The sequence below is a fragment of the Rhipicephalus sanguineus genome, chromosome 10 (genome assembly GCF_013339695.2).
Source record: "Rhipicephalus sanguineus isolate Rsan-2018 chromosome 10, BIME_Rsan_1.4, whole genome shotgun sequence".
Classification (NCBI taxonomy): domain Eukaryota; kingdom Metazoa; phylum Arthropoda; class Arachnida; order Ixodida; family Ixodidae; genus Rhipicephalus; species Rhipicephalus sanguineus.
In genome coordinates, this window is record NC_051185.1 from 83,399,268 (window position 1) to 83,425,034 (window position 25,767).

A 25,767-nucleotide genomic window follows, 5' to 3' on the forward strand; every position below is an offset into this window, starting at 1 on the left:
AAAGTTTCTCGGCGCCTTCATTCCACTGACCTCCTAGTGGAGATCAGTGCTTCATTCACTTCATTCACCATCGCTACCGACGACAGCGCCATTGCATGTTGATCACGTGACTCGCGTCAACGACGATGGTAGGCAGGAAGGTAAACAATCCGGCGTGGTCCGTGTGCGCGCAGTGAAAGGTTACGCAGAGGTCCGAACTTCGGTGTAGATGTTCTCTGCGTTTACCGTGCTGCCCGCATATATACCTTCACAAGCAGCACTGGAGTGAACTTACTAGCAAAATGGTGACTACATGTTGCGTGGTGGGATGTCGTAGTCGTGCATAGCCTGGAAACGGCATCCGTTTCTTTCGCTTCCCGAAGCATAACCCTCAACGACGCCGAGAGTGGATCCGCGCGGTGCGAAGACAAAACTGGGAACCGAACGACAACCACAGGGTTTGCAGCAAGCACTTCTTAGAGGGTATACATTACGACTTAATTCATAGAATGGATTATCGTGACCATGATAGCAGCATCTCGGGTAATGCATGCAGTAAATAAATGACGTTTTGTCGATGCCTCCGCGCAGCACGCATTAAAAAAAATGAAAAACTGCGCGTGCGCATGTGCTGTAGTTTTTCAGAAATCTGTTAAAAAAAAGCGATTGTCCATGATATTGTACGCTAACGCTTCCTTCCACTTGTGTTTTGAATGTATGTGCTTCTGCTATATTGGGCATAAGTATACCCGGAACATCGCGAGCATTCAGTGTAGAAAAAAATATGTAATAGGTGAACAGTGTGAAGTGATAGTCAAAGTACTAGGCAGTCATAAATCATTGATGGAGGCAAGTTACAAAGCGTATAATGACCTGAAGCAAGTAGCTCTCCCTGCGTGCTTAATGAAAACTTTCACACTAAAAAAAAAAAAAAGAAAAGAAAGGCAGACACACCTTTTCCAATACAGTTAAGCACATATCCTCCTCAGTGAGAATAACATGCACAACAGGGGACAAAAACAGGATGGGTTGTCTACTCGCATAAGTTTATTGCTAGAAAGGAAAAAAAAAATGAGTGTGTGCTATAAAGCTAGGGCAAGCATGTGCAGAAATCTTAGGCTCATTGCATCACATTAGATTGGAAGGCACCTTTGACGTAAGCATTGTTTCAATGGAGCTAGCCTTACATAAGCACTATGTTCTATTGCCTGAGCCTTAGACGAAACAAAAAAAAAATCAAGGCAAGTCTTGCAAAGCTTCTTTGAACTGGTAGCTTCTATTCACTTGAACCTGAGTACATCTCTCCTGTGCTCTTTTCCGTATTGACCAAGAGAAATAAGCAGTCTGCTTCGACAGTCGTTCTAATTTGTACCGGAAAGGATGACATAAAAACCTAACGTGGCGCTCGACTTCCACCAGACCGTGAGAGGTCATGTACAGTAACGGTGAGGGGAGAACTGCGATGGCAAGTACGGTCGTGAGCAATGTGAGATGGAACCCTGAAATGGCGGCTAAACACAGTCGGCATGTGCAGAAGTGTTCGTAACAGTAAATGCCCAAGTGGAAAGGTATCCCTTGTAATTCAGTACGCCACATTAATCTCTGTACGTTACAAGTAATCGTTGATTATTTACGAATTTGGCGTTCCATCTGATATTGCTCACGACTATACATGCGTAGATGAATATGGCTACATTTAAGGTATCCCTTGCGTTTTTGTCACAGTGGTATTACATGCCCACTCTTGAACGAAAGAGGGTGGGGGGGGGGGGGGGGGGCATTGATCGAAGGCTCGTTTCTTTTGAAAGGGACAACATAATGAAGCTAAAGAAGGTACCAAAATCAATTTGGCTGTTGAGTTTTGGGCATCACCCCAAAAAGACATCTGTGCTTTTTACCCAAAGCCAACATTATGTCCCCAAGGTTTCACACACGGATTCATTTTTGTGTTATTCAGAATGTGCAAATGGGCTTACTCGCGGTACTTTGGTGGTCAGCATATTCACCCGTCTGCTTGTACTTGCAATCGACTCGCATACAACACTCCTATTACACATCCACAAATGTGTCTTTAAGGAACTTCTTTCTTTATCAACTTGGACAACAAATTTGTATGCGCACTGGCCAACAGCACGTGCTGCAGCAATGTAGTGCAAATACCAGTGCAACACTTGCACTGCTTGAACGTGTCTCATTGTTCACTCTCACGCAGGAGAGCCTCGCAAGTTTCACAGAACCCATCCGGACTGGGCTCCTTGCTTGTTCACTTTCACCAGCGAGGAGCGAGAAGTCAAAATGCGTCGACTAAACAGGTTTGAGAGGAGCAAGAAACGTCTTCTTCGCTTCAGTGAGTTTCCTTTTTTTTTCCGCGACGGACATGTGTGTTATAAGGGATTCGTGACCCATGCAATACTGTCGTGAAGTATGGGTTGGCACATGACAAATACAGCCTCGTCCACTCTTATGGCGAACACAGCTCAGCGTAGCAGCTCTCCGCAGAGTGCCTGTCCATCTGGCGCTGCTGCGCATCAAAGTGAAGTGGTGCAAGCACACAAGGACCCATGGGAGGTACTTCGTGTCGTCTGCTACAGCACTGGAGAGTGTTACTGACACTTTGGTGTAGTACAGCAAGAGTGGCGCGCTCCTTGTGCCTGCGCAGCTTCGTTTCGCTGTGCAGCTGCACCGGATGAACCGGACTGCAGCGCTGCCACACTGTGCTGTGTTAACCCTAAGAGCGGACGAGCCTGTACACTGCATTAACTACGCCACGTCATACCCACTTAAGAGTCGTCCTTGCCACAAACATGTACTTAACGAGTGACCATTTTCTCGAGGGAATGGGCGAGTTGATTCCTGCTAAGCCGCTCTCTGCTCAAAGAGCAGGAATGACTCTGCAACTAATTCGCTCTTCCACTGAAGCTGTTGTACTAGCCACTGCTAACTGATCAAGCTGCATACTAACTGTTCATCAAGGTGACAAGCGGCCAAGTACATGCGCTTGGATGGGACACCGGTTCCTGGAACAATGCTTTTTATGAGCAGTGAACTCTGAACACACTGCAACATTTTAGAAGAATCATCATCATCATCACCCTTTATAATGTCCTCTGCAGGACAAACGACTCTCCCAATGATCTTCAATCCACCCCATTCTGCATGAGCAGATTCCATTTTATGCCTACACATTTCTTAATTTTGTTGCTTTACCTAACCCTTTGTTGTCCTTGGCTGCGCTTCCCAGTTCTTGGTATCTGTTCATTTGCTCTGACTGGCCGTCAGTCACCTGTCCTTCTCGTGATGTAACCTGCCCAAGTCCATTTCTTTCTCTTAACGTATTCTTTGATCCACTCTGCCGTCAGTTTCTGTCTCTTAATACTACGCCTATCATTTTTTTGTTCCATTGGAGGCTGTGTGATCCTTGACTGTTTCTCAAGTTTCCTTGTTATCCTCCGAATTTGTGTCCCATATGTTAGAACTGACAAAATGCAATGGTTGAGGACAGTATTTGTTTTCTAATAATTCTGTTTCATTTCAGAATCTTCTTCAACACCTTCATGCACACCTCGTAGTCAAGGCTGTAGTGTACAAGGTAAGTTATTTCATATTCAGTCATTGTCACTAATCCCGTTAATCGGGTTGGCAATCGCCGGGCGGATTCTAAGGGCTGGCGTCACGGCCCTCCGAAAACGCACCACGAAAGCGCGGACAATTTAGAGTTGGTCCTTTGGTGCACGAGCGAACGCCTGTTGTGGTCCAAAGACCAAGTCAGAGCCTAGAGTCGATAACACAAACGAAAACGAAATATATTCTCAGTTAAGGCAATACAAATAACACCAACACATGCAAACTCGGCTGGTACCAGTTACAACTTCACACTATAACTCAGATGGTGTTTACACAACGGGAGCTAAACAAACAGATCACAAGCTACAAATGCAATCACAAGCATTATAACTATTCAAGGACAGTCAAAGTCTTGAATATACAATGGCGTATCCAGTCCACAAATTTTGGACAGTAATCGAATGCTTCACTTCAAAGAAACACTCACGCCAGCTCCAGTGTTGATCGTCGTAGCTCAACCGTCATCGTGACTTGTCACGGCTCACACGGTGTCGTCATCGGATTCTTCCAGATCGACGATCGACTGACCGATCGACTGACTGCACACCATCATAAACACGTCTTCTTTGGCTAACAGAACCACACTCAGCTTACTTCACCATATCCGGGCCGACTGACTCACTCCTTCACTGACTTCTCGACTGACTCGTCGTCGTTTGCACGCTTTTATCCCTTCTCCCCCGGTTTCTAGAAGTGTCGGGAGGGTTCTTCGGCGTGCAGTACAGCCAAGGCTAAGGATAGTTTGAGAATTCTCTCGCCGGTTCTACTCGCGGCGGCGTTGCTCCGTAATGCGTCCCCCCTTCCTTCTAGAAACATCCAGGTTTTACCGGCATTTGATCGCGTTGTCTGCGTCTGGCTCCAGTGGGTGAGGAGGATGCGCCACGCCGGCGTCTTTTGATGCTTGTTTTTTCGTCTTTCGCGCTTCTTGGGCGCGCGTTTGAAAGCAGTCGCGTGCGCGCTTTATAACACGCTCGTTTGTGACAGTCATACATTAATGCTGCTGCTGCTAATAATAATAAGTCACGATCAAATGTATGGTAAAGTTTCAAATGGAATCTTCTTGTGAATATTTGCAGAATAAAATTTTTTAGAGCGCATTGCGTGAAAAAAATTTGTCAGAAAGGAATGCTATTGCTGTCATACACTTGCAGCCTTGCCCTACTTTTCACCTATATCCCCATTTGTGTCCGTGATGGCAAATTCCACACAAAACATTGCTTACCATGCTTCTTATGTCAATGAAACGACGGTTTGCTTTTGTACCAGCTAACCTTGACATTATGTGAAATAACATTTTGTTGTAGCACTCAATCTCATTGACTGCATTATCAATAGCCAGGACATTGACAGGGAATTGTCCGGCAGCCATCATGTTTGCTACTTACTAAGCACGAGGAAAGGAGGCTATGCAGGTTTCAGAAAGTTGAGGGAAAGGGAAATGGGGCATTTCAAGCAAAGTTGAATCGCAGCTGCATCCTACAGGAATTATATTTTTCCACACGTGCGCATCCCATGTTGGCTATAAAACGAGCAAGCTGACTTGCCGTGTTTGAAAGGTTTTTAATGTTCCCTTTATAAGCACCCAAGTAGCTCCACGTGGACACTGTATAGATGGCTTGCACGTGACGTCATGGACGCAGCTTATGAAAGGAACTGGGACTCCACGATGGCGGCTTTGATGACAAACAAGTTGCGTCTACGTGAAAACGACGCGGCAGGAACGTCTCTGTGTGTGAATAATCAAAGAACCTGCATGCAATGTTTTGATAACATGAATGTGACACCGAAAACGTCGCATCCCCACATGCTGGTGCTCCAACAGGGCGCTTTCTGTGACGTCAGTGCAAGCCATCTATAAATTTACGATATTATGAGTCACTATGCAAATCTTCAGCTGCCATTACTGCTGTCTTTTGTGTCCTTTCTGCCGTACTATACTAAGCTGCGATGGTTTGAACGACCTTCTAAAAACCAGAGGCGCAGTTTAATTGTCTAGCCTAACATACACTTTCTCTTTAATGTTGCTTCGCTGCAGCAACATGACCATCCGATAACATCTGAGATGTCAGCAATCTAAACGGACAGCTTTTAGCATCACAACTCACCTGATAATTTGGTCATGATGTTGTGATGGCAAAGAATACGTACGCTCAAACCACGGGGATAGGGCTCCAAGTAATTGATTGTTTTGTTTTTTATCCTGCACAGCTTTGTATTGTACCTTCAAATTGTAGCAGGGACAGTCGTCAGTCGTCGAAATCTGATTTGTGGGAAAATTTCAACCGCTAATGACTATAGGTAGATCTCAATAAATGAATGTATGTATGATGCATTGTGTATGTTCCAATGTAAGCACTGCTGTTCGCGCACATTCCAGAATGTGCTCCACTATTTCCATAGTGCATGCAATGGGATTAAAACGATCTAAAACAATCAAGAAAGGCACTGATATGTGGAAGCACTTGTTGGGCAGAGTGTTAACACTGTAACAATTCATAAAACAATGAGAAATGGGGAACGGGAACAAAGCTCACCCAATGGTAACCATACATTTAAAACTCTCACATTTTCAATGTGTGGTTAACACGTTTTCAAGGCTTGCAAAGTTGCTTATAATCCTTCTCTTGCATACATTTTCTTCATAATTCACCATGACTTTCACTTTTTTTTTCTCAGGAAACATTCCAGATTCTGCAATTCCTGGTAAGCCTGCTCCTGCGCTTGTTGCCAACAGCGATGGTGAGTGAACGTTGTACACTTCGTCTCAATAATTTCATGCAGTGCTGTGAATACTGGACGTCGCATTAGCCAGTCAGTAGTGTGAACCTAGGTTGTGTTTTGCAAAAGGGTGGCTTGCTTGTTGTGCATTGCTGATCCTTCCAGGCATTTATCTAAGCTCTGTTCCAATACTTACCCTGGGCAGCTATTCAGGGAGCTAAGCCGGCAGTGGCCATCATAAAAGGGTCCTCCACCATGCTTGGACATTGCAGACAAGCATGTATAACTTTGTGACGATTGTGTGGCATGCAAAGTATGAAATACTTGCATGGTGCAAAAAGATCTTCGAAATTAATATGGAAAGCAGCGCACCTTTTGTTTTAAAGGGAGTGGTGCTTTGAGCAACAGTGTGAGTCATGCATACATGCCCTACACAAGGGGCACTTCTCAGAACGTCCCTGATTTGCACCTTTGGAATCCAATGCAGTGCGTGCAACGCTGCTGCTGAAATTGCGCCATCTATCAAAATAAAAATACAAGAAAAAAATACGAGGTGGGGCTCGTTTTATAAACATGGCTCACTCCTTTGGCTCCTGCATTAGGGAGAATGCGGGGGATGTGCGCCACTTGCGGACTCCAGCAGAGGCAAAATGGGGAGGGTGTTTGTTTTAGCAGTGAAGCTTGCTTTCTGGGGCCATGATAGCGGTACAGTGCAGGTTATTCTTTAGCTGTCCAAGAATGAGCTGGCTTCAAGAATTAATTTAATAAAGCCCTCTCTAGACGATTCCTGAAGACTTCCAGTGTGTAACCACAATTTGCTCTGCGGCCTGGAGATGCGTCATTTCGATTCTGACAAAGCTGGCAGAAATGAGGGCTTTGTGAATGCAGTGGCGAATGAACCCTTTCGCTCCCGTTGACACGTATAGTCGTCATGAGATTTTGCACCAGAATGACCAATGATAGTCGTCATCAACAAAAATTGGTCCCACATAGAACCAATGGCAAATACACTCGTCACAGTTGTGTTTCTTGACACTAGATGGCCCCACTTGTCCATGTTGTGCCGTTTGTGTCTCGGCTTTCATTTTATAGCCATCTTTCATTGTACTACTATGCGGTGAAGCCATCTTCCAGTTATCTCTTTTTTTAATTTAATTAGTGAAATAAAGGAACCCCATTAAATTGAAAGACTAGTACTGTTTTCTTCAGAAAGAAGCTCTACAAATCGAGTGAAAAAATTCTTTCGGTAAATTTGCTACAATTTTCTTCTTTTTTTTTTTGACAGTAGCGAAAGGGTTAATACAGACGATAGGCAACATTTGAATATAGCACTTCATCAGAGTGCTTTTTTTTTAATTTGTTACAGGAAGTCCTGGAAGCACCAACACCAAGAATTTTCCGAAGTTCCTGCTATGCAATGGTGTCCGTGTTCCTAGTCTCGTGAATCGGAAGTGAGTGCTTTACTTGTTGTCGTGTATCGCCACTCGCAAGTTTGTGTTACAAGTAGAGCATCGTGATGCAGTGGACGATTTGTTGGAACGACACTTGAGCTTACAACTTCGCTTATCAGTCACATTATAGATAGCCTCATGAAGACAAGTTTTCTTGTCACAATGTCGACTTCATCTTCACATAAATTTTGGACCTTAGCATTTATTTTAAGCCCCATTTTTTTTGTGCATTCAGGAGCATTCATTCCGGAAACTTGCATTACTGGATTTTCAGTTACATGTTTGGCTGTTCAGTTGTTTCTTGTGCAGTATACCTTGTGTGTTTGAAGCAGGGGTGAATGTTAGAAGCATTGACAGATGCTGTGCAACACATTCTATATAGTGCTACACCTTATGCGAAGAACTCGCGTTATTTTTTTTGCTATCATCCCCACTAAAAATTGTTCTGCATAGCTACAAGGTAAAACTCTCATGCCGTTACATGCATGTCGTTCATTACAAAAGCACAGTGAGAAATGTGTTGAAGCCAACCATTGCTGATACGTGCGCTGTAAACGCATTTCAAAATGCCCACCACCGCTCAAGTAACCACAACTGCCTCTTAACTTCGAATCCGTTTTGCATCACTGTTTCATGCGTGAAGCCATTTTGAGTGCAATGCTAGTCTGAGCAAAGTTGGTCGCGATTGTGCTGTCATATCTGGGGTCATATTCTGAGCTGGAGGTATTGTGAAAATATCTTTCACTGCATGCTCATTGGCTGGTTGAAGAAAGGCATGCAAGTAGTCGCTTCAGTCATTAGGCACGCTAGATTCTACATCATACAGAACGTCACTGTTGCCATAAGCGATTGTCTCTGATTACGGCCCCTGATGTACGCTTATTCACCTAGCCGACTTTTGTTTTTGTGCTCTGTCTAGCTGGTTTTGGTCTAGCTGTTCTCTGCAATAATTTCAGTGTCTCTGATGCAGGCCTACGACGAACCAGGCCGTGATTCTCGTCACCTCAAAAATGCCAGCAGCACTCGTTGCACCCACGGCATGCATCGCACAGACCATAACCGTGACGTCCAGAAGTGCTCCCATCGTGCACCATGTCGTGAGCAGCACCCAGAAGGCGCCTTCAGCATTTCATAAGTAAGTAGCACTCAGTTGCTGCTACTGCAGCTGGTGGTGCTGATGAGGTTTTCTTACCACACACTCACAAGTTCTCTTTGGTGTACCTCGGGTACGTAGTATAAGTTGGTTATTACAATCAAAGTTGCCAGCTCCGCTTATAATAAGTGTATTTGGGCTTCGTTTTGCCAGAGTTACTCGCAGAATTTTCCACTCGCTTGTTGCAATTTTTGGGCTTATGCATGTTTTTTCTACAAATTTAGTTAACATAGTGTTCGTCACATTTGCTGATACCATGTCTGTCGATGACTTTGTGTACTTGAGCGATGAATTCCAACGTATGTTGAGGGAGTCAACAATTAACGTTGTTCACGCACCAGAAAAACCACAGTGAACAGAGTGGAGACTACCCTCGAGGCTGTTTTAGAAAACAAATATATGCCTTTGTTCGTAGTTGTGTATATTTTTACTGTACAAAATAAACAAAGTCACTCTTTTAGCTTCTCTTCATATTTGAGCAACATTTTTGTTATATAATTAAACACGTTTTCAATTGTACAAGAATGGGAAAATTGATTAAACTACACTTCTTTTGGGCTTCTTCGCATAAGCCGTGCTGCTTTTTGGGCTTCGTTTGGGATGGTTATTAGCTTGTTACCTCAGCAGCATCTGGCAACCCTGATTACAATTAGGTTTTTGTCATTGGACATGTCTCAACAAGCACTGACTATACACAAATGCATAGTACAAGCTAACGATGACAGTGTTTTCTGATTCAACATGATAGGTTGTGGCATTGTAGAATTCCATCATACGAGATTTGCCATTGGACATGCACGTTTGGTTGGGGCATGATGTTAAGAAGTTTACAGGAATAAAATGGAATCTCAGGCTGCAAGAGATAGGGTAAATTAAAAATCATTGGGAGTGGTTTTCGCTCGGCAGTGGATATAAAACAAGCTAATAAAGGTAATGATGATGTTCGTGGGTGTGTGTAGTGTGTGTCGATGCAGATAAGATTCTCTCACTGCGTATACTATTTCCTCTTACGTTATGGCATAAGCCTCCAAGGTAGCTTGGAGGCTTATTCTGCCAAGAACAAGGGTGCAGGCTTGATTCCCAATCATGACAGCCACAATCGATGTGGTACGATACATAAGAAGATTCGTATACTTAAATTTAGGTGCATTTAAAGAACCACAAGTGGTCAAAGTCAATCAGTCCCCACAACAGCATGCCTAACGATCGTATCATGGTTTTGGCTTACAAAACACCAGAATTTATTTTAAATGTTAAGGTTCCTTGCCAGAGCAATGCAGCCTTTCCCTTTTCCCCATTGGGATCACTGTCTTATAACATTAACACACAAATACAGAAATGGCACTAATTTGATGTCCTTCTGAGAACCAAACATTGTTACCGTATTTACACAATTGTAAGTCGACTCAAATGTTGGTCGACCTCTTAAAATTGCACGGCAGAAAGAAAAAAAAGTGCGAGTGCATTTCATAAGGCAAATTTATTTGCAATGTCACCGAAAAAAAAAAAAAAACACTAGTTCCGGTGTCCAAAGGTGGCTTCATGGCGGTACTTCAAAGCTGTGCAGGATAGCTAGCTTTGTGGCAATATGCGAAAATAATTTTCAGAAAATTATCTGCGAATTGTTGCCGAGGGTGCGGGTTGTACACAAGAAAATACAGTATATGTTGCAGGTAGAGCCGGAACGTATACGTAATGTCGTAACCATGCCACATCGCGCCTGATTTCTCGTTTGCTTTAGTTTCGGTTGCAAGTCGACCTCACAACCAAAACTAGTTTCAGTTTCGATTGTAAGTCTACCCCCAACTTCGGATTTGTAATTTAGATAAAATAGGTCGACCTACAATTGTGTAAATATGGTACCTTATGAATGAACTCTGGGTACAAATCCATCAGGCATTCTTCCTATGTGGGACGTGTGGGCATTTTTCATACAGCCCTAGGAGATTGTCTTGTCATCTGGGATGAGTGAATTAAACGGAGGCTTCTCACCTCCTATGCAGCATTACGCCAACACCAGAAGGCAGCGAGCAAAAAGAGGAAGCACCGGATATCTGTGTCACCAACGTCTGGAGCATGGCCTCAGACTCGACCTCGCCTGCAGCTGAAGCCGAGGACGGGTTGGGAGCAATTAGAGCAGGCGAAACAGAGGAGAAAACGTCGCCAATGACAGAAGGGTGAGCTGTCAGCATTATCCTCGGCATATCTCTTGTCTATCACAGGAAAAAGTGTTGGTGATGTCCGGTCACCTTTTCTTGTTTCAATATGATGGATAGGCATGCTAGTGGCAGTGCTTAAAATAACAGAGAGCTGAGCTAGTTGGCAAGTATTCATGTTAGAGACAGGACGTGCAAATGCGAACACAAGAGAGAAGTCAAAGCACCACAAACGGTGTTTGTGGTGTATTGACTTCTCTGTTGTGTCCGTGTTTTGCACGCCCTGTCTCTCTAACATGATTAGTGGTACTGCATTATTTGAAAACTTAGAGGAAGATTGCCACACGTGCAGTGTGGGTTTCTTTCTTCATCCTGCACTGTTCAGCTCTTAGTTATCCATTTGGTTCAGCCAACTCGGTCATCGGCCTGAAAATTTTCTTTCTACACTATGCCCTTCAAACGCTCAAACATCTTGTTTGTTTGTTTGTTTGCGGTGAGCCCGAAGTGAACTTGGACATAATTAGGACTTGGACTTCTCTCATCAGTTTAAGTAGTAATATGAAGTTGAATCAGATGTGACTGTTATAGTGAGGTTAGACTGTCTAACTTAGAACACTGGTGCTCAAGCTCTCTGGCCTTGGGAAACCTCAACGGCTTCTGCAGAGTGCTGTGGAGCCCCTAACTCGTGTAGTTTGCACTCATGTACCCTTAGCTTAACAAAAATCGGGAAGCTTCTAGATCTGTGCAACCGAACTATTAACGCTGCCACATTGACCTATTGGCCTGTTATCATTATTCTTGAAGGCCATTGCTGTTGATGTGGCATTTGTGATGATACAGTAAAAGCTCGTTAATTCGGATTTCTAGGGACCGGAAGAAATGTCCGAATTAACCGAATGTCCGAATTATCGAATGGTCGAAATAAACACAATAAATGCAGGGGTTTTTTCAACATACCTTTACTTAACAAAGTAATCGCGGATGCTTGTCTGTTTTCGAGCAGATATTCGCGCGGACACAATTTTTCTGAGCCCTTCAAGGTGGTCAGCAGCTCGCATGCTGTCTGCAGGGTCCGCAAAAGTTTCACCCGTCATCCACGCTTTTCGGTTGGCACGGTAATCCACGGGAAGATTGTTGATGTTCTTAAAGCAGCGTGTTGAGCCTTTCCAATAACGAGAAGCGGCAAGCGCTCTGTTCCCGTCACGTTGGCAGCTAAAAGTACGGTTACTCGTTCCTTGCTTTTTTTGCCGCCGATACAAGGATCCCCTTTCATCACTTGTCAGGAGAGCCCATTATTCAGAGCACGCAAAATTTCTACTTTTGTGGTGAAGTGCTTGGCCTCGTACTTGGGCTGCTTCGCCGGCGTTGCCATCGGCGGAAAGTGCGGTCACACGAGAAGTCAGCACAAAAGCACCAGCAACGATCAAGCTAAAGGAGCCGTACTGAATTGTTCCTCGATAAAACGGCGATCAACGATGCAGCACACCAACGGGAACAATGCAACAAAACGGCGGCGCCAAACCCACACTACAGTGTACTAGAAGGGGCAGTGAAGCGGGCGGCAGCCTTCGCGTGACTCCGGCGGCGTCGCCAGCAGCGGCGGCGCTGCGATCGACCAATCTTGAAGAGGAGCACGCGAAACGTAGCAACCACGGCGACGCTCGCATGTGCTATGCGCGCGCTGTGTCTGTGGTTCAGGTGTTTGCGCGTAAGCACTTCGCTTATTTAGTCTGTATTATCTGCTAAGGACCAGAAACTACAAGACAGATTGGTTTTCCCACAGATGAAAACGAATTCTGAGAAAGTACTCCCCGCTTGAATAGAGCCACGCTCTTGAAAACACGGACACTTTCCATCGCAGTTGAGCCCAATTGGAACATATTCAACCGTTTCAGCAATCAGGATTGAGTTTGTTTAGCTTACAGAACTTGAAAGCGCAGACGAATCTCTGATAGAGAGCGAGTACATTCGGATCTTGGGTAATCGCAATAGGGAAGCCGTGTGAGAAAAGAATTAAAAACGTAGCTAGTCGCCGCAACTATCAAAGTAAGTTTAAACTAAACAGTTACACACTGCGCTCGTTCTCTTTGCACAAGGCCTGAAAAAAAAAAATGAAAAAAAAGTGATCGCGCAAATGTACAACGTCACGCAGAATCAGCTGGTCTCGTTGCTGAGACAGCTATAATAAAACATTTGTGCACGAATTTGAACAGTCATATACGCCCACAGCAACAATTTATAGAAATCATGCCCGAAACACAAGGCAAGTAAGCTAAAAAATAGGTCTAGCACAGCACTGATGCATGCAGAAAGCCAAGTGGGAACTTCCTTAAACTGGCAATTAGCAGCCGATTTTATTGATAGGGACCGTGCAGGCTTCGGCGAGCAGTTAAACGAGCTACAGCATTTCACAAAGTGGACACAAGGTCATGGTCTCCGTAATCAGTGAATTAATATGACAATGCATCACAGACAATGCATCACAGAATATGAGTACACACATGAGGCAGTAGGGCACAGAGCATTGATATATGACATTGTTTTTCACATTAATGCAATGAGAGCATTACCATAGTAATGGGTAGAAAAACAACGGAATTACTGTACAAAAGGGAAGCCGCTTGCTTTGATTCAGCAAATCCTCACAGCTGGCAAGGTAAAGCTCAGAAAATCTCAGAAATAACAGCAGGTGAGGAAGGCAAAAGTATAATGCATGCTGAGAGAGTTGCCATGCAGCTAGTTTAGCCTGCTTAGTTTGAGGTGCTTGGCAAAATTGTTTCCTCAGCAGAATGGACTTATTCCCGCCTGTCACAAAAAAGTACAGTAGCATATAATAACGTAAAACCCAAAACTGCGTACTGTTATAGGCTCTTAGCGTGAATTTCTTAATCGACCTGCAATGGGGAAGCATGATGAATCATGTGCAACACATCCATAACACTCTCGCTATGAAGTTTGCGTCCACTGAATAACGTTCAATAGCAAATAACGTTCCCAATCGTTTCTTCGCTCTGGGTCTGCGGGCGCTTTAAACAACGAAAGCTTCGCCGTTTGTTTGCTTCGAGAGTACGCTGTGCTGCACCAGGAGCGAAGAAATGGTTCAAGCGTTGTTTTTTAGGAGCCATTCGCACGTTATAGCATCACACATTGAGAGAAAAGCGGGAGAATCACTTCCAAACAAGCGCGTTCCAGCCAAGGAGTCGGCGGTACGAGGCACCCGCCTTCAAGATTGAGCGACTGCAGCGCCGCCGCTTCGTTCGCCAGCGGCGGCGTCACCTGCCCCTATGGGTCGGTGCCTCCGCCCGCTTCACTGCCCTTTCTAGTACACTGTACCCACACGCGAAGAAAAGGCGTTCAACCAGTCTCAAGTCAAGCCAAGCCGATAATTGATGTCCATGGCGATGCTGCGTTTGAGCTTCACTTTTCTTCCGAATTGTTCTTTTTTCGTTTTCGAGCCTCGCCAGCGGCCCGAAAGTCGCCGAATTATCCGATTTCCGGTCAAATCTGTCCGAAATAATGAGCGCCCAGTCTCATAGAGTGACGCGTATATTTACAGGGACCAGATGACGTGTCCGAATTAACCGATTTTCCGAATTAACGTGAGTCGAATTAATGAGCTTTTACTGTACCAAGATAGACTTGCCATTCCTGCCATTTATTTATTTCCGTGTCATTTTCATGGTGTACCAATGATGAAGAATCACTAGTGGCAAGGTGAATAAATGATCGAACTTCTTTTTGGAAGGTAACAGCGAGCACACTCGGCAGCTGTCTAACTTCACTGGTCAAGTCCATCCGCTGTTTATACGTTTCTTTCCGTATATTGCAGTTCGCATAACGCTCGCATAAATCTTACGGTGTACGACACTCATGTTGTTCGTGGAGCCTTGCTAGACTGGTCTTTCTCACTTGAAGATCTGGTGACAAAATTTCAGAAATTTTAAATAGCGTAAACAGATCTTGAACTAAAGAGTTAAAAAAAAAACGTTATTCATGATAAGAAAGGGGCAATTCACAACCACCCATTTATAGCGCAAAGCCACAAAGAAATCTATACAAATGTCTCTATTTCTGAGAAATCCATACGGAGTTCTGTGTGGCTTTGTGCCACAAATGGGCAGTTGTCGATTATCCACTTCTTAACCCTTCCATCACCTTGCGGGATTCCGTGGAACTCATTTGCAACATTATTCATCATCATCCTCACACAACCGCCTGTGCAGGGAGGCAGGGTGCCGACCAGAGCTAGTAGAATCATGCCTGGAGGTGACCATGACCGAAGACACTGTGGAGATTGCTAACCCTAACGGGTATGCACGGACCTGCCGAGTAGAAGGTGCCACAGTTCCTGGGGACTTGTCAGAAGAAAGGTGAGACTTGTCACTTTACGTCACCTTACGTCACTTTACATGGCTAGGGTCCTCCATATTTCCCAAACCATAGCCTTGTACACGGTTATGTGTACTTCTGTACATTGTGTGGCATGGGTTCTGTACATTGTGTGGCACGTATGTTTTTGTTGACGTACAGTAGACTCTCGATAAACGGAACTTCAAGGGACAGAAAAAAATTTGTTCCATTAAATGGGAGTTCCGTTTAGTGAGAGAGATGTGCAAAAGTGCCAATTTATGTGCGCACACTCTCTTAATACCATTTTATGGAACTCTAAGCACTAGAAGGTAAATGTAGCTGATGGTTTTCCAGAACGCAACTGCAAGAAGCTTTTGCACAGCATTCACAAGTTTATTTGGCAACAATTAGTCACTGTGCACTGAAAAATGCATCAATTTTCTTTTGTTTGAGTCCTTGCACCCGCATCTTCAGGACCGATTTTTCCACTTAAGCTTTGGACAAACATTTCAGATCCTGATTCTTTCTGAAAGATTAGGCCTGTGTGATAGTAAATTTTAGGTTCGAAGCGAGTTTGAAACAAATAGTTATTTGGTCAAATAATTTTGAATTGAATTCGAATAGTATATATCACATATTATAAAGAAAAATTAGCATATTTGTCATGACCTAACTACCCTGCACAATATTTTTTTTAATTGAAACAAAGCATGTGCAAATATCATTCTTTTTTTTGGTTCAAAGGAAGTGGAAGCAACTTTGAATAGTAGTAGGATCTGACTTTCAGTAGAATGCAAGTGATAACCTGTAAAATATGTTATGTTTTTAAAATTTACTATAGTTAGAGCGTATAAGCCAGTATAACATGCTTTTAAACTTAAAAAATGATGAATCGATGCGAGGGTATTATGTTCATTTAACCTTGAAGCGGGGCTTCGCGGCAGTGCGGATCTCCCCTGGATAGGTGTATTCACAGCATAGTACCCCTCCACTGCAGTGAAACCACCTTTACAGGGAGGGTTATATGCAAACTACACCTATTCGTTCGTTTCGACTACTTCGAAATTTCCAATAATTTATATTTGAACTCGAAGTGAATTCGAATACTGTAATGTTTGTTCAAATATTCGAAGTGCTCGAATATTCGCACAAGCCTATGAAAAATATTTCCGAGGTATTGCACAGCTGACTTTGTTCCTTGAAGTGTGGTAGCTTTTGCGGCAGTTACCTCTTCAGATTCCTCTTTCGGCTCATCCTCCTCTACATCACATACCTCTTCAACGATGCTTCTTCAATGTGTTATTGGGGCAAGTCACAACATCACTGTCAATGTGCACATACTGATCAAAGTCCACGTGGGACTTCTCTTAAAGCACACTGCTCTATCATCTCTCACCTTTCAAGGGCATCTTTGCTGTTACATCCAGGCAAATCCTCCAAGTCTGATGTCTGGTCACTCGAAAAAAAATCCTGCATGTGTCAAGCAATTTGCTATAGAGTAAAACCTCGTTAATTCGGATCTCAAGGGAGTGAAAAAAATGTCTGAATTATCCGAATGTCGAATTAACGAATGCGTAACAAAAACGCACATTTTCAATTCCTTTATTGCATACCTTTATTTTGAGAAGTAGTCCGTGATGCTCGTTTGTTTTTTTGTGGACAGCTGGGCGGACAAGCACTAGATTGCGGGCATGTGACAAACCCTCTAGAACGACGAGAGCGTCTGCGGCTTCTTTCGCGGTACGACGCACTGGACGTAGTTCATCGCACAGGTCTTCGTCGGAATCTATGTTCATTCATAATAGAGCGTACCTCTCTGCTTGCGCGCATATAAGTGGTCCACTCAACGGCAGCTTCGACTCGCGTGCAGTAACGATCCACTGCAACAGCGCTTCCTCCAGTTGTGGGTGGGCTGCGGTGCGCAATCGCTTTCGTCTGGCGTGAAATTTGTCGCCCTCAAACGCTTCCATTATTTGAGCCTCGTTTTTCACGTATATGTCGATAGCGTGCTTCGTTTTACGTCGAACTGACGCATCACCTCTTCTCTGGAAGCGCCGTCTTTGAGTGCCTTTAGTATCTTCACTTTAGTTGCCAAGTCCTTCGCCGCGTACTTCGCGCGTTTCGCCGGTTCCGACATCGCAGCAGGGTGATGTATCACACCACCACTATGGCTTGACCACCACCTCGCGCACCGACACTTCCGATACGCCGAACAACGCACCGAAGAGGGGGAAAAAAGCACCGAAGAGGGGGAAAAAAGCACAACGCACGTCTGCAAGTCCACACGCTATCCGTCCGAGATCTTGTTTCTTTGTTATCCGTTCTCCGCCGATGATGATGATGATAAAACTGTGGCTTTCCCTTTGCATCGGGCTGTCGCAAAAAAATTTTGCATCCTATTAGCCTTCAATTACAAATGAAAAGAAATGCGTGCTCCAAAACGCCACCTTGCGTCCCCTTTCATAAGTTTTCGAAAAAAAATGCGGTTTTCCTTGGCCTCCGCGATTGGCATCGACAGCGCACCGTTGCTGCCGGAGCCCATCTCGGAGACCATAAGTTTGCACATGTGTGGCAAAGAAAATGCAATGCGATAAATATTACGGCCTCTGAGACGCAGGTTCAGTTTCAGTTTCGCCGTCTTTGGCTTGCCTCCAGTCCGAATTAACCAGTGCGCGTGCAGTTTTGCGTCGAATTAGCGAATGTTTGTTGCCATAGGGCTATGAACATATTTGAAGGGAGGGTGTGGGAATGATGAATTATCTGAATTTCCGAATTAACGGGGGCCGAATTAACGAGATTCTACTGTACTATTAGCAGTCAGCTGTCTCTAGGCATCGACAACAAGGTGAATGGCGCCAAGAATGTCCACCTTATTCCTCCTTATTCTGGCACTCCTTATTCTGGCTCATGCACACCAGGACCTTCTGCAGGAGACCCTTGCGAAAGTGGGCTTTGACGGCTTGAATAACTTCCTGATCCATGGGCTGCAACAGTGCTGTGGTTCATTATGTAACAGCGCGAAAAGGACGGGAAAACTTTTGAAGGCACACATACGACAGGACACAGTGATGTGGTGTTGGCCGGGAGGAACTGCAACTGAATCGACTTCAGTCCTGTTACAGTCCCATGTCCAGAGCAGTTATCTTCAAGGAAAAGTACTTTCCTCTTCGGCCGCAAAAATCTCACATCCTCGGGGTGTAGCCATTTGCTGCAGAGGGCTTGAGCTCCACGCTTTTGAGTTCGACTCGTAAGTGACGGGCACAGTACTTATGCTTTTAAAACAGCAAGGATTTTTCCCTATCACAAGCAGCTTCAACTTGTCGCTGCTCAACATGCTCGCTCCTACAAGAACAGTTAGTCTATCTTTGCCAAGTTTGTCGCCTGTGCATTGCTTGCCTTTGAAAGTGGTCCATTTTGATGGCAAGAGCTTAAAGGGCTCCTAAACCCCCTCCGACATTTTCCCAAACATTTCAAGTAAACAAGCGCATCGCGTGCAGAATGCCGTCGCGATCAACGATGCCACACGCCGCAGCGCTACAGGTCGCGGGCGCGCCACAATTTCGTAAAAACAATAGCTTCTCCTTTCCGGTCCCCGCCATTCCCGCCACTGACATGTGTGACATCACCAGTGAAACTATGACATTATCAGTTTCGATGCTTGCGATTGGCCGAACGACAACCGACGACTTCCGGTTACTCTGCAAACAGCTGTTCGTGCGCACCTTGCTGTTCTTGGTCGTGTTGCCGCTTAGGGCCCGCCCACGCTAGCGGCAAGCCTGCCGCAACGGCGCGGTGCCGCAGAACGTCGGCCGTCGCCGCACGCGCGACAGCAGTCCAACTTGCACGGCAAGCTACGCCGGCAAGCCTCCGAAAAACATGGCCGCAGTGCCAAAAGCGGTTGTCGTCCACCTCGAGTCTATCAAGTGGCCGCCGTGTGCTCTGTAGCGTGTAAGCTCCGAACTGATGCTTCCATTTGCTTTAGATTCATGTCCTTAAGCTTCGACAGCAAAGTATTCGTACCGATTCAGCCCCGTTTTGGAGAGCCATACTCAAATAATCGATGCTGTAGGCTTAGCGAGTCGAGAAGGGCGCTTCCGAATGCTCGGAGGACATAGATTACGCGTTTGTTAGTTGTTTCTAATCCTCCATAGCTGGCGCCACTTGACCTGGCGCCAGCTTGGGGACATTTTATTTGGTTTTACGCGACGCTTTCTTTAATGCCGGACAGACTAAAACGCAACCGCCAAGTCGCTAGCGTAATTACACATCCACGCCTTGCGGTTTGATGAGCTCCGTGAACTCATCTCGAGCCGAGGTGGTCTGGCACGGCGTGTCCCCGTACGGGTCCCATCACGTTGGCGATCCTTTGAAGGCGTGCGCGCAACACAGGGTCCATACCGGCACGATTCGTAGGGGCACGGGCCGGCACGGCAGCAACAGCGGTTAGTCAACGAACAGTGCACCCAGATACCACACAGAGTTGACGGCGAGCTGGAGCGCCGGAGTCGCGGCAACCGGAAGTAGACGCTGTCTCGAACAGCGCGTCAGCGGTGACGTATGCCACGCGAGATGAGGAGGGGCATTCAGCGAGGAGGGCAAAGCGGTTTTGGAAGAAGGTAACGTGGGAAAGAGGGAAAGAAGCGATCGTCGCGTTTCGATCATCAAACGCGTGTAACTCCGCTATTACGGCACCGTTTCGAAAAATTCTCACGGCTACGTGTTCGTTGTAAACTCGAGCACAACTTCCTCACCTCAACTAAATTTCGACCGCTGGGTGGTTTAGGGGCCCTTTAAAAAAAAATGCCGTTTCATGTACGTTGTAGGTGTTATCGTCCTTGGAACTGACACATGATCTCCAGCAGCCATCCTGACCGCCAATCGCGACACGCAGTCGCATAAGCTGCTGCAGCTTTTCCCGCAATGGTGTGAAAAACGAGGCCATTTCTTTCTTTAAAGGGACACTAAAGAGCAAAACGTTTTTTCTCACATTAGTAAAGTAGTCTTCCACGATACCAAAAACACCACGCTTTCTGCGTGAAGACGCTTAATAAGCGAGAAAACACGCAAAAAGAAAATACAGGTGGCGATGCCACCTTGGAATTTCCGCACCATTTGCCGTGACATCACATATTTTTGACGGTGCCTGCTTGGGCCTACGTAGTTCCTAATTGGTTAAATCGAAGTACATTGCCCTCTGAGGGGGCCAGAGACTTGACATAACGAGTTTGTGGAAATTTCGTCGAGCCAGTGGCGCCAAAATACGTTAAATGCTCTTTGAAGTCTTTTACGTCACGAATTACAAAGTTCGGCGCGAAATTTAAAAATGAAACTTTGAACTTGGTTTTCTCCTCTAATAATAAACCTATGGTGGTGAAATAAACTACACAAGAGTTCTCCGAGCACACTTTATCAATCTAAACCAATTCATTGTTTCTCTTTAGTGTCCCTTTAAACCTTGTCACCCAGCTCTCACTGCACAAGGAGTCTGTTATCACGAGCTCAAGAACAAACTTTTCTGCTTTGGAACAAATTAGAGGCCCGTTGATGGGAATGTTCTGGCGCATGAAGAGACGAGGCTGATGAAGCTAACGAGGCTGGAAAAAAAAACATCAAAACGAAACAGCCGGAACCGAAAGACTGATGTTCATGGCAATGAGTCTGACATGACGTTCCATTTTCGTTTTCGTTTACACGGTGACGCGGAAATTTTAATTCTGATTACCGAAATTTTTTTACGTTATCTGAATACAAAACCAACCAACTTACCGGCTACTGTTCCGTTTAAGGAGCAATTCAGTGTAAGCGATGTCTGTTTATTGAGATTCTACTGTACGTCAACAGAAATGCATGTGCCACGCAAATTGGTTAGACCCGACCACTCACCCACTGGCCCACTGGAAATGGAGAAGAGAGCACATGGGCGTTAAATACCAATTAAGATCGTGCATAGAACGCCAAGCGTGTGCGGCAAGCTAGACAAGGCGACACATGTCGCGGCAAAATGACGTGTGCTGCTTAAATGGAAAACTTTAAAGGAGCATACATTAAATTCAAAAGAGATTGTCTGGACAGACATTTTCAGTTAAGTTGCAGGGTGTGTGATCGGCTACAGTTCAAAATTCTGTGTCACATATCTGTATCGTGTGCTAAACAGCTTCGCTCGTCATCCACCTTTGCAGAGTGGAATGGCTCGCAACTTTTTTTGCTACGTACTGTTGCGAATATGAGCTAGTGTAGTTGCATGCAATTGTCTGTATATTGTATTGGACATCCAAAACTAAATGTGTTCAAGTGTGTCCTAGCAACCTGAGCAATGTCAAGCAGCAATGGCTGTTATGCGAATGTGCAGGACGCTTTGTAAATCCTGCCTCCCACAGGAGATGGCCACCAGTGGATTGTTGCAATTTTACTGACAACAAACGTTTGCAAGTGACTCTTTAGCATGCGTGCACAAGCGTTAATTGCTATCCTTTGCTGTGGAAAGCAGTGATTGTGTTTACATTCTCTGTCTTTTTACCTCTATCAACATCCCCTCCCCATGCACACCAATGTATGATAGGAAATAGGAATTATGGCCTGGTTTTCTTCTTTCATCTGTCTTTATTTTTTATAGTAAATTATAAATAGAAAGAAAGGCAACACTTTCACATAATATTGTTGGGTGGTGTGTGAAATCATTCCGATAGGCAAGAACTAGAAAAACATTGTCCTTTTGTTTAGTTACGTTCATGAAATGTGAGGCTATGTTGCAGTGGTGTGTATGTATTAACGTTAAGAAGTGGATGTTCACATTGACGTGGTACAATCAAGTATGCATTTGGTTATCCAGCAAGAAAATGTCATTGTTCTGACCCAGAAGCACATTTTCAACCTGCATCAAGTTTCAATTCTTGTAATTGCCTCATCTTTCTTTGATGAAGCCCTGCAAAGCTTTCTGAACATGTCAAGTTAAGCCTGCTTAGTTGGATCAATTAGAGATTGCGCTTTGTGCAGCAGATGGAAACGTTTGGGTTCCTGTCTCCTAAACACAAAGTGGCCCTGTTGAGGTCTCTTGTGACTTATCGAAGTATCGGCTTCTAGGTCCCAGCCAGTCGCGGAGCAGCTCGAGACTGCAGACACGTCGGATGAGATGTCATCACAGCTTCAGATTGTGGATGTCTGGAGCACTGCCTCTAACTCGACCATGACTGCGAGTGAAGGGGAAGACAAGCCTGCTAGTCCCACATTGGATATGTAAGCTCTTCCTGGCCGCCATCTTGTTGAGTACCAGCCTCAGTTTAAGTCCTGCTTTGTGTCCTGTGTGACCATAGTGCCCACTCTCTTTCTATTCCCGATTCTTTTACCTATGAGGCACAGTTATTCAGGAGGTGAAACTAAAGAAATAGCTGGTCAGTAGTGGTGAAGTTTTTAGATAGAACTCAACTTTTCACTTCAGTTTCCACAACACTGCTTATCTGCAAAATCCGCTTCTCTCAAAATTTTTTCAGCGCTTTTACTACTTTGAGTTAACGAGGTATTACTGCACTGTGTTCGGGGCCACAAAAGTGCACGCAATTCATTAATCATGCATCATTTCACATAATATCTACAACGCGCAGCTGTCGCTTCAGCCGCCCTGGAACAATATGACGGCAAGTCGGACGGTCGCGATACTTTTCCCGTTCCAGCAGCTTTAAATCTGTTGAGCTGCAACGAAAACCACGTTTCCAGCCAATCATGCCACCCGCACATGCTTTTGCTGCCTGAACAATTCCTCTGCTCAAGTACATTAGGCTCTTGATAATTCAAGCTCGAGGGGACCCCAGCACTTTGTTCGAATTATCAGAAGTCATCGTAAATATGACTCGGGGCAACGTACCAACTTGTGCTGTAATGATCGTTGTTTCTCAGGGCCGCAGCAACGTCGTAGACAGCTGCGCATGATTGCCAGTAAACTATTAGATGTCAGCAATCGCAGTGGTACTCGTTATTATACAGCGCACGCACGACACATGTATAATTAAGACACAAGATGTGCTGCATCCCATGACATCTGGTAGCCCCTTCCCAATCCAAATGCGCTTTTTCGCATGACACCATTGTACTGTGGCAAAAGTAACTTAAGGGTCAAGCGTCTGTTTTTTTCTTTCTTGCTTGCTTTCTTTCTTTCTCAGTCAACATGCAATTGTTGGTGTGCACAGTCTTGGCTAGTTTGGGCGCTTTGCAAGCAGGCAGTCGGCTATATTTGCGACTGCTAGTGCATGAGTACAGGATAACTGTATTCTCACCCACGTACTAATTACGGTTTTTGAACTCTAAACTATACCTTGCCTTCTCTGCTTAACAAGTTCGGCTTATCTCACACCTCTATCCATGAACTTTCTTATAATTACCTTCGTAACTTATTCCGTTGATGTGTGCATTGCCCTGCCACTACATTTCTTTTTTTTGTGTGTGTGAGTAACTTGCATTGAATGTATCCTGAGATATGTTGTAATTGTAGCATTGCCCATTTTATGGTGCATCGCGTGTTTTTCTAGTTTTTTTTCTGGGTTTTTCGTGCAACATCATTAGCCTGAGCTGCTTCTGTTCTGTGGATACCGCAGTACCGATCTATACATAGGGGAAGGAAGCATCGTCAAGCCATGTATTTGTGTATGTACGTTTGGAATAAAGACTCAGACTCAGGCTTATGGGTGCCAAGTATGAAATCGTGCAATATATGACATCTTCGGTATGCACTTTTAAAACGCGCTAATCTTTTCTCAGGAGTAATTTCGAACCTTTCGTTACGATGTTTCTAATAGCTATGTCTTTCTTCTCGCACATTAGGGAAATCACTGAATGTCTCAGATTGTAAAAGTATAGAAAACTGGGCTAGCTGGTAGGAATTCGTTATGGAAGGTTTGCAGTACGCACACAAAAAAACGAAGACATAAGGGAAGGAGACAAACACAGCGCTGTGTTTGTCTTTCTTCCCTTACGTCTTTGTTTGTTGTGTGTGCACTGAAAAACTTTTTTCAGACTGCCTGGGCTTTGGATATAGGCTTGAAAATTTTACTTTTGTATAGTTTCCTCATTTCGAAAACTTGTGCGGCTCTGTAACACAATTGCAATTGTGTGTTGTGTTTTGTTGTAGTAGTTGGAACAGACTTTACATACATTAAACGAACTTTACAGATCGTTTTGTCAAATTTGAAGTGTGGCTTCTGAAGGAGTTTCGGTGGCGCGTTGCCTTGGTTTAACTTTCCGGTAGCCTATAGGCAGCATTTTTTGCTTTAGCTGACTGTACTTAGTAAATGGGGGAAGTCTGCATCCTTTTACCATCAATGGCCTTGTCAACTCTTCTAAAGATGAAACACCTCTACACACTTAATTATGCTTGTTAAGCTCAATTTGCAGCATGTAACGGTGTGTGTTGTGAATTGTATATGACTGTCCCATATTTTACAGTGGTGATGCCACAAGCCAGTGCTAACAGTGGAGGACAGCGGGTCCTGCACATCCTGCCAACCGCTTCATGAAGAGAACAAATTACTCCAAGAAGTGGCCATGCTCAGGGGAAAATGCAGCGCGTCGCAGCCAACACAAGAGCAGCACTTGATTGGCTGATGGACATTAATCGTGCCAGGAGCACAGATCTTTTTTTATTGTACATTATGTATAATTTTCAGTATTTTAAGCAGTGTTCATCCTCAGGCAAGAAAATGTAGGGCATTGCAGCCATTACAAGAGCAGCACTTTTAATTGGCTGATGTAGCTGATCAACCTTAATTGCACCAGGTGCACAGATCTGTTTATGTTGTACATCATGTATAGTTTTCAGCATTTTAATAAAAGGTACTTTCTACTTAGATCATTTTAGCAATTAACGGTCACTTGTTCGGAGCATCAAAAAGTAGTTGCTGTCCTCTGGATTCTTAATCGAAGCCTGTCACAATGATTGTGCACAAACATAGAGGCATTGAGCACAAGGAGACCTTGGGAAGCATGTTGCAGTTGTAAATACACAAAACAAGAACTTTACAGGATGTGCACTGGATGTAAAGTGGCTTTTGTGATGTCATCCTCATACACCTTGTGCACGCCTGTATCACAGACATACACGGAGATTAGCACTATTTTTGTTTCCCTTATGCTATTCTGACAGAATTCATGTGACCGTTCTTGCTGTGTATAGTATCTCACGACTGAACATTAAAAGTCTCTTCACTGGTCATGATGCGACCAAGAAGAAGACAGTCTGTCTGACACCTTTATTGGCATGTAGTGGGTTTGGAATACTAGTAGCAAACTTGGCAAATTTGAGCAACAATAACACATAGATTATAAGTAGGCACACGTCCAGTTTGCTGGT

General features: G+C 44.6%; 1 protein-coding gene across 1 annotated transcript; it reads left to right on the plus strand.

Moving 5' to 3' along the window:
- The first annotated feature begins 141 nt into the window (after positions 1-141).
- Positions 142-25,259, plus strand: LOC119372178 (uncharacterized). Its single transcript, XM_037642637.2, has 10 exons — positions 142-462; positions 2,192-2,326; positions 3,515-3,568; positions 6,280-6,342; positions 7,688-7,772; positions 8,743-8,907; positions 10,929-11,102; positions 15,305-15,451; positions 22,512-22,664; positions 24,864-25,259. The coding sequence occupies exons 2-10, from the start codon at positions 2,275-2,277 to the stop codon at positions 24,886-24,888; spliced, it is 918 nt and encodes a 305-aa protein (XP_037498565.1). The 5' UTR covers positions 142-462; positions 2,192-2,274; the 3' UTR covers positions 24,889-25,259.
- The last annotated feature ends 508 nt before the right edge of the window (positions 25,260-25,767 follow it).

Bases quoted from the DNA above. Each gene is read 5' to 3' on its own strand.
- LOC119372178 (XM_037642637.2), top strand. From the start codon at position 2,275: ATGCGTCGACTAAACAGGTTTGAGAGGAGCAAGAAACGTCTTCTTCGC. The intron at 2,327-3,514 runs GTGAGTTTCCTT...GTTTCATTTCAG, and splicing joins GAAACGTCTTCTTCGCTTCA to AATCTTCTTCAACACCTTCA. The intron at 8,908-10,928 runs GTAAGTAGCACT...CCTCCTATGCAG, and splicing joins GCGCCTTCAGCATTTCATAA to CATTACGCCAACACCAGAAG.